The 14,848-nt window shown below is 39.7% G+C and overlaps 1 protein-coding gene across 2 annotated transcripts in view; it reads left to right on the top strand.

Annotated features, from left to right (window-relative positions):
* The first annotated feature begins 1,944 nt into the window (after nucleotides 1–1,944).
* The window catches only part of LOC102306932 (protein NLRC3-like), a 29,382-nt gene continuing 16,478 nt past the window's right edge, over nucleotides 1,945–14,848 (top strand). Inside the window, exons 1-5 of one of the 2 annotated variants that reach the window (XM_014330822.2) lie at nucleotides 1,945–2,056; nucleotides 12,072–12,209; nucleotides 12,294–12,392; nucleotides 12,495–12,602; nucleotides 12,717–12,857. In XM_014330822.2, coding sequence (XP_014186308.2) covers nucleotides 12,121–12,209; nucleotides 12,294–12,392; nucleotides 12,495–12,602; nucleotides 12,717–12,857 — 437 coding nt within the window. In that variant the 5' untranslated portion in view covers nucleotides 1,945–2,056; nucleotides 12,072–12,120. Of the gene's footprint in view, nucleotides 2,057–11,912; nucleotides 12,210–12,293; nucleotides 12,393–12,494; nucleotides 12,603–12,716; nucleotides 12,858–14,848 lie in introns of those variants that run through there. The other variant, XM_042216434.1, reaches the window with a different exon arrangement.

The raw sequence follows: 14,848 nt of genomic DNA, 5'->3' as shown, positions 1-14,848 counted from the left end.
GATGTTGCTGATATCTGACTTTTTTAGGAGAACTGATTGATCTAGATTAGATTAGATTAGATTAGATTAGATTAGATTAGATTAGATTAGATTAGATTAAAGTTTATTAATCCCTTGAGTGGGTTCCTCTGGGAAATTCAGTTTCCAGTAGCACAGCACCGACAGAAGTTGCATGTTACAGATACAATAAGGGGAATGAGGGTAAGGATATAAGCATAAATACACCATATATACACATATACACATATATAAATACAGAATATAGAATATGGATGAATAGGATTTCACATTTGAGTGAGTAGGAAGGAACTGCAGGAAAAGTTACTTTGGCAATATCCCAGTTAAGAAGTGATCAAAACTTCACAGCGTAGAAAAGCCAGATTAATCCTGAATTCATCTGGATAACATGAAGTCCTGCATCATTACGACACCTGGTCAGAATCCTTTAACACTGACATTCTATGGATGGTAAACATGGTGTAAAACCCTTTATTTATTTGCAGTCTGAGTCTCTGTGCTCTATGTTTCTTTGTGTTTGCTATAAGGCAGAAAATATGAAGAACTTTTCTATCGTCAGGGACTCAAAAATCACTTCACTTTCAGGAGGAGAGGAGTTAAATTATTCACACAAATGTAAACTACACACTGCACAAGTATATGAGACACAATTTACTGCATACTGTATGAAATCTGAACCTGAAGAAGTCAGTCTTCTTCCTGTTGTGGTCGTGATAGAAAGAGGAACAGAAAAACTGATTATGGCCTCACTTCTCGTTTCAGCACCAACACAGACATTTGTCATGGTCCTGGGTCATGGGACCCAGTATTTCTGAGTTCACGTTATCCTGTTATTTCATCTATATTCTAGTTTTTTCTTCAATCTAGATAAATTTGGTCATGCCTAGTTTACAGTTTTAGTTCATGGTTTATCAGGTTCACCTTGTGTGATCACACCTTTGTCAAAGTTCCCCTGGTTGTTACATGTGTCTTATCTGTCATGTTTTAGGTCTGTGTGATTCTCATTGTCAAGTTTGTGTCATGTCTACATCTCCATGTTTCCTGTTTTATTTTGAAAGAGTCCGGTGTTTTTTGGTTCATCATATTTAGTTTCATTTTCCCTATCCTGTCATTATGTTCATTGTTGTCAGGTGTTTTCCCATGTGATTGCACTTCCCTTGATCACTCCTTATGTGTATTTAGTCTGTGTGTTTCCGTTCAGTTAGTGTCAGGTTATCATCATCATTGTTACAGTCATTGTGTTTCACAGTTTACTCAGTGTTCACAGTTTCTTCGTGGTGTTTTCACTAAGTGTCGTAGTCTTTTACTCAGTCTGAGTGTTTTCAGTCTTCTTCATTTTCTTAGGTTCATTTTTGCTATTGCTTACAGCCAAATAAAGGTTCACCTTTTGTTAACACCTGCAAGCCCTCTCTCTGCGTCTGCTTCTGGGTCATATAAACGAACACACTTGCGCACCCCGCCGTGACAACATTTACACTTGGTTTGTCTGGAAAGGGAAACTCACTGCGCCTTGTGTTTTATCTATATGCAACTTTTAAAGTGGAATATTTTCTCCATGTTACATAGCGAACAATTTAAATGTCAGTGTGACCATCAGTATATTTTCACTGGCTTAAAAAACTGCTTGAGTTTTCCTGATATTCAACAAAGTGAACTCATTTAAGATTTGAGAACAACAGTGCAGCGAAAACAAGTCATACTACATCAAATGCCTCTAACATTTTATAGATATTTCTAAAGATAAAATAGAAAATACTCTCCTAATCGACCAGTTCCCGATTAGCTGATTCTGAACTTTCTCAAAAACATGTCTGGGAGTGTTTCACTTCTCTTTCCTGAAATCGGTGTCAGATGATCGTCTCCGTGTGAAGCTGCATGTGAAGGTAATGTTTTTCAGTCTGTAATATTTTCATGGTTAACATCAGCTGTGTGCAACGTAGTTTGAGCACAAACAGCATAAATCTTCCCTTCTGTAGTTCATGCTAACAGACTCACAGCTGGACAAACGAGAGTTAAACCTTCTTCCATCTGTTAGTGTGTGAGTATAATTCTGGAATCAGCAGAGCTGTTTTTGAATTCATGTTTTCATGAAATGTTAGAAACAGGTTGTTTTGAAAGGTTTGACCTGCTTTTGTAACTTAAAGCATTAAAAGTTGCTTTTCTTCTCTGCTCTCTTGAAGCACGTCTGCTTTATTGAAATATTTCCCCTTTTCCTTACACACTCGAAGTATTGCATCACATATTTATGTGCTGAACATGACAGTAAACCAGAAACAGCTGACGTTATTAATGAAGAGCATTTTTATTTTTATATTTTATTAATATTTTATTAATTAATGAGATGATCACATGCTCTATTGTTTTGTGTTGTTTTCTATATGTACTCTCATGAAACAGTGATTGCTAAGATGTTAGTATCTGAAGAGGAACTTAATCAAGGGACTTCCTGGTCATCTGATATCCATAACACTGTTTATTACATATTTACTTTTTCTTCTTCTTCTTCTTTTTTTTTTTTTACACCAGTTTGTATATTTGTACATTTTATATATTGTTCTCTGTTAATGCTTTTCATATGTATATTGTGCTGCAGAACTGAGAGTCAGGGGAGGATGGTTGGAAATTTGTGATCATTGTTTGGTCATGCCTCCCCTGTTTAAGCAGCACAGGATTCATTTATAGCAGAGGGACATATAACTGTGTGTCATCTACAGTAACTGTGAAGGAATTATGTAAATCAAAAATAAAAGAGGCATTGGCTGCCAGAGAAGTAAGCATTCAGTATGGCCACAGAGAAAGTTTTGTTTGTTTGATGAATCGAAGAGATGAAAACAAGATCATGAATCCTAATAAAAGGTCTGTAGACAGTGTAGGAGAAAAGAGAAGTTGACTGGCTGCATTCTTAAATACTTTAAAAAAATCTAAACACACAGAACTGGGCAGTCATATCAGCTGTTAGTCATGATGACCTTGATGAGGACACTTTCTGTGTTATGGCGAGCTCTAACACCTGGGTGAAAACTATCAAATATATTATTCACACAATAGTTTAACTGAAATGACAGTTTAGAAATGTTTAAGGCTTTTTCTTTCATAATTCACTGATTGAGTCGGTCCAACATTTAAAGGAAAAAAAGGAACTTCATCTTAACCAGTTTGGAAACTGAAACCTAATTACTGACTCAATGCAACTCCTGACTCTTGGTGGCACTGTCACTTGGTGTTTGCTCTCTCTGCGGTAGAGTATCACGTCCTGTTCCTGCTCAAACACAGTGGTGTTTTTGAGTAGCTTATCTGCTTAGCAATTTAATTAATAACTGTTTTCATAAACAGTTCAAAACTTTTTTCATAGTACAGGGCTCTAGACTAACCTTTTACCATGGGCGTACCGGTATGCCCAACTTTAAAGAGTTAGGCGTACCGGCACAAAAGTTAGGCGCACACAAATTTTATAATAATTTATATAATATAATGTGTTTTTCTGGATACACTGGGCTTTTTCAGCATTCAAAGATTGATGACACCGTGTCAGATCACTGGCTATGAATTTCAGAATGATCAGGCCTTAACTTAACAGAAAAGTTAGCAATAGTTCTTTTCCTATTACAGCTACATCCACTTCTGTCGTGCCTAGACTGCTCACTAGGGCTGGGTATCATCACTGATTTCTATAATCCATTCGATTCCGGTTTTCAAAGTCCCGATTCGATTCAACTTAGCCTCAGACAGTCAGAAATATTATAATTCTGATCATTTATCAGTACTGACTTCATCAGAATTGTGAACATCACAGCAGATGCCTTTGTGTGAAAGTAACTGAGAATAAAACACAGAAAAACATGAAGGAGATTTTTCTGGTCTGGCTTTTTGTAGCAGATAACCTTAAAAATATTCTACAATGTTCTGCATATGAAGTTTAAATTTCTTCAGTATTGAACAACAGAAAAAATAGGCTTTCTTGTCCGAGGTCATTTAAGTGAAAAAAAGAAAAGAAAAAGACAGCAGCCACAGCGCTGTAAACAATGGTAGACTGGTGGGTAATAAGCGAATGAATAATACAGAAAACAGAGATTGGAGACAGGAAACTGTTCTTGAAGTACAGAGAGAGAGAGAGAGAGAGCTAGCTGTGCATGAAGTGTGATTTTAATAGTCGTGGAAGCAAAACAGCAAAATTCATGACGACATTGATCAAATGTGAAGCGCAGTTTGCTGCTTCCTTTGCTGCTGGCTCGGTGAATTTTGGTTGGAGAGACAAAACTTGCAGCTCAGAATCAGCGCAAAAAGACGTAATCACAGCGCGGACCGGACGCATCAGAATCGCTAAGCTCCGACAGCGTGTCCGTCTACGGGACACGCTACGAGAAAGTCGAGAAAGACAAAGTTGAATCTGATGCGTCGGGTCCATTCTGTGTTTACATCTTTGCGTGGAATCCGTGTACCTGCTCTCATTTGCTGTTTGGTTGTTGTTGAAATGGTTTTGTGAGCTTTAATCTGGCAAAACACAATTATATTTAAAAGTTGATTCAGGATTTAATGAATTGATATCGCTTTATTCAACCTACTCACCTCCCACTTCCACCTGCACTTTCAACTGGACTACGGCCAACCAGAGAGGTCCCGCCCCTGACTATCTCTGATTGGTTTAGTCCACGATAGGGGCAAAATGTGTGTCTGTTGTTGACCACAGGGAAGGTTGCAGATTTTTTTTTTTTGCTACCCGAACATTTGGTCACACAGGTGCAACCAAATTTTTTTTTTTAGTCGCACCACTGAAAAATTTGGTCGCATTTGCGACCAAATTGGTCGCACTCTAGAGCCCTGTAGTATAATCTTCTTGTGCTTCATCCGAAGCACACTTTCTGTGTACTCACTACCTAACTTATAGCCTGTGTCTGTACTGTTTCGCTAGCTTAGCTTAGCTTGTAGCCGACTCGCTAGCACCATGACCTCTTCACCTGTCCCTCCTGCACTTTCCTGCTCATTGTGTCAGATGTTTAGCTACTCCTTGGCCTCCTTTAGCAGTAATGATACCTGTAACACATGTAGCATATTTGCAGCTCTGGAGGCCAGGATTACTGAAATAAAGACTCGGCTTCGCACCCTTGATTTATCCGTAGCTAGCCAGGCCCCTGTAGCTGGTGCAGCCGAAGATAGTGTAGCCCAAGCAGCTGAGGAAAGAGGGCGGCTGGGTGACGATGAGGAGGAAGCGTAGTCTTAAACAGAAGCCCCAGGTACACCACCAACCTGTTCATGTGTCTAACCGTTTTTCCCCACTCTGCGATACACCCGACCACTCTGTGACACTCTGGTAATTGGTGATTCTGTTCTCAGACATGTGAAGCTAGAGACACCGGCAACCATAGTCAATTGTCTTCCAGGGGCCTGAGCAGGCGACATTGAGGGAAATTTAAAACTGCTGGCTAAGGGTAAACGTAGATTCAGTAAAATCATAATTCACGTCGCAGTAATGACACCCGGTTACACCAATCAGAGGTCACTAAAATCAATATTGAATCCGTGTGTAACTTTGCCAAAACAATGTCAGACTCTGTAGTTTTCTCTGGTCCCCACCCCAAGCAGACCAGGAGTGACATGTTTAGCCGCATGTTCTCCTTAAATTGCTGGCTGTCTGAGTGGTATCCAAAAAACAGTGTGGGCTTCAAAGATAATTGGCAAACCTTCTGGAGGAAGCCTGGTGTTGTTAGGAGAGACGGCATCCATCCCACTTTGGATGGAGCAGCTCTCATTATTGTACGATCTGCTGTACCATATAAAGCACCTTGAGGCAACTGCTGTTGTGATTTGGCGCTATATAAATAAAATTGAATTGAATTTAAAAGAATATTTTACTTGTTTTTTAAATGAAAATATTTTGTGTAATATTCTCATCTTTATTTTGGTCTTAAGTATGGGCTGTAAAATAATCAAATTCAACTCAATTTTATTTATATAGCATCAAATCACAGCAAGAGTCGCCTCAAGGTGCTTTATATTGTAAGGTAGACCCTACAACAATACATACAGAGAAAAACCCAACAATCAAATGACCCCCTATGAGCAAACACTTCGGTGACAGTAGGAAGGAAAAACTCCCTTTTAACAGGAAGAAACCTCTGGCAGAACCAGGCTCAGGGAGGGACAGCCATCTGCTGCGACAGGTTGGGGTGAGATAAGGAAGACGGGATAAAGACATGCTGTGGAAGAGAGACAGAGATCAATAACAGGTATGATCCAATGCAATGTCTATTAACACATAGTGAGTGAGAAAAGGGACTAAAAAGGAAAAACTCAGTGCATCATGGGAATCCCCCGGCAGCCTACGCCTATTGCAACATAACTAAGGGAGGATTCAGGGTCACCTGATCCAGTCCTAACTATATGCTTTAGCAAATGCAACATTTTCAATTTTGTCCACATGATGGATGGCATGTGTGCTTTTTGCAGATGTACTTCTTGCATTTCTCACAAAAAGTGCTTGTTTTAATGTCTTCTCGTGAGGGACAGACCTGGCATCTTTTCCATTTCTTTACACCCGTATCCACTGGATCCACTACAGATTGGTTGGATGGTGCACACTTAACCTTTTCAATGACAGCTGATGCTGCTGGGGATCGAGCTGGTCTGACTTGCATCTGGATCTTGGGAGTGACAAGACTTTTTCCCTGTTCTTCCAGGAAAAGCCGACGTCAGAACAATTTACCCGCATTCCAATATTGGTGGATTTCACTCCACAGGACATAGGCATTGTAAGCAGACACATCCAAAATGTAGAAAATTACCAAGGGCCAAAGACCTGTCTTGCGCTGGCAGCTGTATGTCGCTGTGACTTTGTCAAGATTGTCTACTCCTCCTTTGGTGGAGTTGTAGTCTAGGATCATTTCTGTTTTTTTGGTCTTCTCTTGTGCTCAGACACGCATCTGTGTGCATTGTGCTCACGACAAGAACATTGTTGTTTATCTTTGGGCAATATGAAACAACTGTTTTCTCAGTGAAAAGAAATATTGAGTAATGCAGTGATCTTCCCTACATCTTCAAAATTTCACTGGGAAGTTCTGGCTTTTTTCTTCTGATTTTTCCCAACATAGTCAGCTTTCTCTTCAGAAGTTCCTCTCCAAGCCAGTAGGATGTAAAGAAATTGTCACAGGCGATGTTATCCCCTTGCAGCCCTTCACTCATCTGCAACACCACACACATCCCCTGATTCTTCTCAGATGCTCCTCCAGGTAGCTTTCCAGTGTACACTTTCATATTCCATGCATAGCTAGATTTTGCATCACAAGGCTACCCATATTTTGATGCAATACTTGGCCGGCTTGTTGGGCATATACTGTCAGAAAGGACAGTGACCCCTGAATGGGACAAGGTGCTCATCAACAGTAACGTGGGAACCAGGGTTGTACAACAAAGGTAGAATTCCCACCCATTTATCCCATACATCTCTGATTGCAGCAAGTTTGTCTCTTACACATCAACCAGCTCTGGTTTCGCGGTTGTCAAATCTGATCACATGAGATATCTTGAGAAATGACATTTGTTGCTTGAAAGATTGGCCTTCCATTCTCTTCATTCCATAGACTTGCAGTTGCTTGGACCTGTATAGTCCAGCTAATATCAGAATTCCAATATAAGCATGCAAGTCAGTCTGATCCAGTGGCTTCCATTTCTCTTGAAAATACACGCCTCCCCTCCAAGTTAGTCATGTCCAGTATAATTCTTTCTATTGGAGGGGATGTGAAGAGTTGAAATGCTGATTGAATATCATCAACTCGTGTGATGGCAAATCTTGTAGGACCAGGAGTCATTTTGATGATATTAGAAGATGACAGCCTGCCTTGACTTCGGTGTGGTGATAATGACCATTTTATATTACTATCTTTAGATGTCCATGTCTCCTCTGTGGATGATGATTGCTGCATTCCTTGGTTTTCATTTGATGTGGAGATGGCGGTACAGTCCCTCTCAGAATCATCCTCCTCGTCTGAAAACTGGCAGTCTGGGCCATCAATAACATTGTCCTCGGCCTCTGAAAGATCCTCAGTCTCTGAAACATCTTCTTCTTCATCACTATCCCAGTTGAAAAGGAGTGATAAAGCTTCTTCAGCCTTCAACCTTCTGGAGCTCATTTTTGGTCTGTTGAAATGACATGAGGACAGTGACAGGAATAGGCAATAGGAAAAGACAGAGAACAAAAGACTCCTTCAAAATAAAACAGGAAACATGGAGAAAAAGTACAACAATCAGTGAAATAAAACTAAAATGCACACAACACTGGGTCGCAGACCCAGTACCATGACAGGTGTTCCTGCTGCTCCAGCACGGTATAGGTGACGGCGCTAAACGGTGTTAAAAAAGTTTTAAAAAATTAAAAAAACAGCTGCCATGTCTCTCTGCTCGCTCAGGAGTCACCAACAAACAAAAAGCCCCACACCCAAACAATAAAATCTTGTTATGTGGGATAAACCAGACACTTAGGTGATTAGTCAAAACAGTTTAGGGTGGCTCATGTTTATTTTGTAACTTTCTGGGCTTCTCCTATTTGGAAATGATCCTTCTGCTGGCAATGCTCCCATTACCATGACAACCATTTTCTGCATTATTCGCTTCTACCGTTGTTTACAGCGCTGTCGGCAGCTGTTTTTTTTCCCTTTTACTTACTTCCGAAAAGAAAACCTAATTTCTGCTGTTCAATAGGCTTCTGAACAAATTTTAACTTTTTAAAATTGTGCAAAATGCAAAACGCTTAGCTGTGTCTCTAATAAAACCGTTGTAACGTCAGAGGTAATGTTCATATGTTGATTAATGGTTTTCTTTAGTTTTTGATGTACTGCAGAATATTTTTATAAAATCCCAGGCCAGGAAAACCACCTTCATGTTTTTCTCACTTTCTCACTTTATCTTCAGCTACTTTGACACAAAGGCATCTGCTTTGATGCTCACACCTTTGATAAAGTCTGGAAAGTGTCAGCTTCCTTTTTATAGATACAAAAATATGTAAATGTACTGATCTGAATTATAATATTTCTGACTGTCTGAGGCAAAATTTCCCAGATTTAAATCGAATCGAATTTAATCGAATCGTGGATTGAATCGATTCGGGACCTTGTGAATCGGAATCGAATCGATACTAGAAATCAGTGACGATACCCAGCCCTAGTTAAAAAGGGGGTATAGTGCATAGTATGAATCAGGCCACATTGCTGTGAAGGGCCTTCCCCAAACCACAGCTCAGTTCATGTCCAAGCACTCACCATTAGCTACTAAAACTCCTTCAATGCTAAGATGACGATGTGGGCCCACTTAGTGAATAACATATTAGCCGTACAGATAAACATAAATAGAAAAACAACATAAACAGTTGTCAGGTGAGAGTAGCAGATAATAAGGATTGAATATAATGCTGAATAACTAAATGCTGCTAATCTGTTAGCTTAGCTAGCAGAGCAGCTAGCAGTTAAAGTGTGAACTCTATAAGCAGTCAGCTTGGTCCTAGTAGTTAATTGGATTTTATGTTAATTGGTCTAGATTTGTTTATATATCCCAGTCTCTGAGTTCCAGATGTTGCGGATTCATTAATTTATGTGAGACTCTGACATAATTTGATCAGATGAAAGACTTTACAGATAAACAACAACAGCAGCCGTCTAGCTTGACTTGAACATGTGTGTTTGCTGCGATTTAAATCACAAGCTGACATCTTCCTTCTGAAAGCACCGAGCAGCTAAATGGATGTTTGAGTTTACCTGCCTATATGGTGTTAACCTGTTCACCTGTTTAACACCTGCCTGCTCAGTAACATGGTCTCAAACAGAGAAACAAAGAACAGGTTTATTTGTGAGATTGCTGTTGTGGAGTCACCAGTTTATTTCTGAATCACTGACTTTTATTCTCGGTCAGCTCATTTATTGAGTTAAAGAGATAAACCCACACAACACTGACAGACTGTGTGTGTTCTGCATAACACCTTATTCGTCCATCCATTCACTTCCGCTTATCATTTCCAGGGTCGCGGGGGGCACACGAGCCTATCCCAGCTGTCATAGGGTGAGAGGCAGGGTATAGTGACAACTGTGATGAACAGGTCGCCAGTCTGTCGCAGGGCCAACACACAGACAACCATTCACACTCACATATTCACACCTATGGGCAATTTAGATTAACCACCTATCCCCACTACTACATGTCTTTGCACTGTGGGAGGAATCCAGAGTACCCAGGGAGAACCCTGGCAAACATGGAAACACATGCAAACTCCACAGAGAAAGACCCCGGCCTGATGATGGAATTGAACTCAGGACCTTCTTGCTGTGCGGCAACAGTGCTAACCACCGTGCCACCATGCTGCCCCATAACACCTTATTCAATAATGTAATTGTCCTCAGTCTCACACCATTACCGGGAATCATGGGCATGTGTTCTGAATCTGCAGTAGGTGTTAAACAGCGGACAGAGTTAACACCATGTTTGCCAGTATACTCAAAGCTCAGGTGATCTGCTCGATGGTGTCAGACGGAAAAACCCAACTTGTAAATTTATGTCACAGAGACTCAAAGGTTTGAGTCCAGCCAGAGGGCTGCTTTACTATTTTAACTAATGTAAAAATAATTTTAATCAAAAAAATTTGGTATTGAAGGATAATACTGACATTTATGCACATATACATGTTAACCTGAGAGAGCTTTTTTTCTGTGAGGTCTTTAATCTGGTTAAATCATGTAACATAATCAGTTTCGGGAAGGTTACTTTTAAAATGTATTCCACTACAGATTACAGAATACATGCTCCAAAATGTATTTTGTAACGTATTCCGTTACTCAATGAGAGTAACATATTCTGAATACTTTGGATTACTTAATATATTATCATGCTTTTTACAACTACGTGAATGTACTATTGCTGTGTGATTTATTACTATTACTGAAGGTCACCTGCCATACCAATACCAACTATATTTTTAAATCTTAATGACTAACAGTAGGGTGAACATTAGGTAAGGCTGCACTTTTTGCAGCGATCTCGTGTAGAAAACTATCCTGCACGCATATAAAACAGGTTCGCGGCTCCGAACCGTAGTAAAGGGACCTCTGACTAATATGTTGGGTTCCGTGTCGGGCTCGTAGTCGAGGAAAACACAAACAAAGTGTACAGTCAAGTTTTAATAGCTTACTTACAACTGGGCTTATCAGGTACTCTTTTTGACTGCAGTGGTTATTATTATATTTACATGCTTCCAGCTCCCGTTTCTGGTCGGTGACAACTTGTAGTTTTCCCTTTTTTCCCTCCCTGGCGCTCACAGACACATAACGGGTATATGCATCCATTCTCCCTGCAGCATGGACTACACTGCCCATGAGGCTACATTCTTTAGGGCGATGCCTGTAACACTCTGCCTATTACCTTCATATTAAATAATTTTTCAAAATATGTCTTCAGGTCATAATGTATTATGCAAGTAGAGGTGACATGGGCTACAAAGATAAAGACATACAGGCATTAGAGACTCTTAATGCGTGTTTTGTTTGGGTTTCCACCGGCATGAAATTACCAAAAATAGAGAGGGAATAGCCTAGCACATAAAACAGGAAAAGACCACTGTGTAATCCATTTATTTCAACAAAGTAACTGTATTCTGAACACCACCTTTTAAAATGTTAACTGTAACAGAATACAGTTCATATTTTGTATTTTAAATACATAGCACCGGTAAATATATTCCGTTACTCCCCAACACTGACCATAATCTACTCAGAGAAACCAACAAATCTGTAGATGCAACATCTGGAACACATTAAAGGATCTAGCAAGTTTACATTAAAACCAGTTAACCTGGGACACTGGGCAGTGTTGCTTTCTGGCATTTCTACAGCCATGACTGACCTGCTGCTTTGTAGGACTACAGTAATGGAGGGATTTGGAGGCTGACCTGGGCTCTGTGACACTTTTTGTAGTAAACTGATGAAAGCTGTGTCTCAGATTGATGTTAGTCCAACACATCAGATATAACCTCTGCAGCTCTCAGTTGATTTGGACATGAATGCTTTGTGTTTCCTCTGCAGGTGAAGTTAGAAAGTGTGTGTGAGCTCATGTGGATGTGAATTCAGCGGCATGGATCAGTGTGAGGACAGAGAGGAGGGAGTCCCTCCTTCTAAAACCACTCTGTGTGGGGAACATGAGAGCCAGGCCAAAGCTCAGAGGTGAGATTACCATCCCTAACTCTCCCTGACTCTTCTCCATGTCACAGCTCAGCACTCACATCACTGCTACATCATTGTTCACAGGAACCAACCTGGCCCTCCACCCAGCTCTGTATCCGTAAAGAGCAACCGGGTGAAGGATTTCTTTCATAATTACGGGGGGGCAAGGACATCTGAGAGAAGGTAGGTTCTTGTCAATATTAGAATGTCTAAAATTATATCTGCTTTTTATATACAGTGAGGCACATTGTATATTATACATGTTTAATGTTCACTTATTTTTAGGATCCCCCAGAGACTCAAACCTGAACCCAGCTGTTTGTCATTAAAGAGTGACTGGTCTAAAGCTGACCCCATTAATTTTACAATCCAGTCTCTGTCTCCTGCAGAGAGGTGAGCTGTTAGCAAAATGAACTCTTTGATGTCAGTTTGGGGTCTGACTTAAATGATGGTGATGCTTCATTAATTGTTTTCATGTTTCATGGTTTCTAATATGTATCCCCATAGGAGACAAATGGCTCAAAGGACATATAGGAAAAAACAAGGAACTAAACATGAACCTGAACCCAGCTGTGTGTCCTTAAAGAGTGACTGGTCTAAAGCTGACCCCATTAATTTTAAAACCCAGTCTCTGTCTGCTGCAGAGAGGTGAGCTGTTAGTAACATGAACTCTTTGATTTAACTGCTTGATGTTGTTAGAAATCCACTTCAGCAAACAGGAAGTGATGCTCGTGCTCATGTTTTCTTCCATCAGTCACGTTGTGCTGTATGTTGGAGGAAGTTAGAGGAGGTAACACTAACTTTGCTGCACAGATTTCACTTTTACTCATAAAACTCAGAGCATCAAAAATGACTCAAATACTGTCCCCAAAGTTTGATTCTGTCTGTCTGGATGTGGCGTTTTCAGTGGGAGAAACATTTCGTCGCTCATCCAATTAACTTCTTCAGTCTCAGCTGACTGCAGGTTTCCTCAATCTTATAAACAGTACATTTACAGAAATTGTGCAAATGTACTGTTTGCATCAAGAGACTTCAACACTGATTATTATTTTTAACTTCTAAAAACAAAAGTCACTTTTATGAAAATCCATCAAATAAAAATCTAACTCTATTCTGCTAAAATTTAGAAAAGAAAGTTTACTCTCTAACTTTGTGCCTTTTGAAAATCACTTCATCTTCTGCTCATTGAACTGTTGACAGAAAATAAACAAAGCTTCCCCATGCAAATGTGTGCCAAGAAATTTAAAATGTAAAGCAAAAGGAATTCAAATATTTTCTAAATCAGCACCTGACCATGATTTTGCATGTACCTATTACAGCTGCAACATACAGCTTGAAATTCCCTGGCTTAGTCTTTTAAAGTAAAACTACATTAAACACACACAGACAACAGAAAGGCAGAAGGTGAAGAGATTGTCCCTTGAGCTGGATCATTATCTGTTCTTGGAAGTACTTTGGATTTAGGATAAGTGGTGTAAACCATAAAGAAATCAAATGGGACATGAATTATTTGCCTGCAAAGCAAAGAAACATGACTAACTTATTGAATCACCTAAAAATACAACACAAACTATAGAATAATTAATGAATAGGGGCCAAGAAATGACAAGCGAATCAACTGAAACACAAATACAGCTCTCATACACACACACTGAAATCGCCAATGCGTTTCATTCCATCTGGCCAAAAACTAAACACAGAAAGTAAAAAAGAGTTCAGAAAAAAAAATTCTACTCATCACAGATATTAATCAAACTTTACGGTCAGTTTAACCATTCAGACATTTTAGCTCTGTAAAATGTAATGTAAATCAAACTATTCTCATATCCCTTTATTGATTTCAGTCTAATCAAATAAATATAAATAAATAAAGATGAATAACTTAAGAAAATAAATACTCAAGAGGCAGCATTGTTGCATAGCGGTTAGCACTGTTCTGTGCTAAAGTTCACCATCTGGCCTTTCTGTGTGGAGTTTGCATGTTCATCTAGTGTTTGCATTGGTTCTGGCAAGGTAATTTAGTTAATCATTAATTAGTCAATTTTAAAATTCAGTCCAGTTGTTGCTGGACACTTTCTGAGAAATTTTTCAGCTAGTTTATTTGTTAAGCTACATTACACTATGCTATGAATCATTACACCATAAAAAGGCTCAGGTAAAAATCAATAGTGTGTATGGAGGAGGTCCAGGGGAGGTACAACAGTCCACCTATCTGTCAAAAATGGCTGAGGTGTTCTGGTTTGGGGCTGCATTTCAACCGGTGGTGTCGGAGATCTTGTCAAATATCATGAATTATGGACACAGAGTTTGATCCACAATGCAATAGCACAAGGAAAAGCATCTGACTGACAACAGCTTTCTTTTTCAATGATTCCAAACATACCTGGACATGCCTGGACAGAAAAAGTGTGCAGCAGAAGACATTAGTCATGTATTTCCATTTATGTTTGCACCTACTTCCCATTTTTCAATCAATATGTATGTCCATATATGTGGTTGTTTGTGCATGTCCATGGGTATATGAATCAATTGTGTTAAGATGTAAGACACTTCACCTGTTGCCTACTGGTGGTGGTCAGAGGGCCCGGTGGCGCCAGTGTCCGGCAGCCTCGCCTCTGTCAGTGCGCCCCAGGGTGGCT

Source organism: Haplochromis burtoni, unplaced genomic scaffold (assembly GCF_018398535.1).
Source record: "Haplochromis burtoni strain Fernald_Lab_line unplaced genomic scaffold, NCSU_Asbu1 Contig_1053, whole genome shotgun sequence".
Taxonomy (NCBI): Eukaryota; Metazoa; Chordata; class Actinopteri; order Cichliformes; family Cichlidae; genus Haplochromis; species Haplochromis burtoni.
The sequence above is the reverse complement of the archived record's forward strand: the minus strand, read 5'-3'. Positions and strand labels throughout refer to the sequence as shown.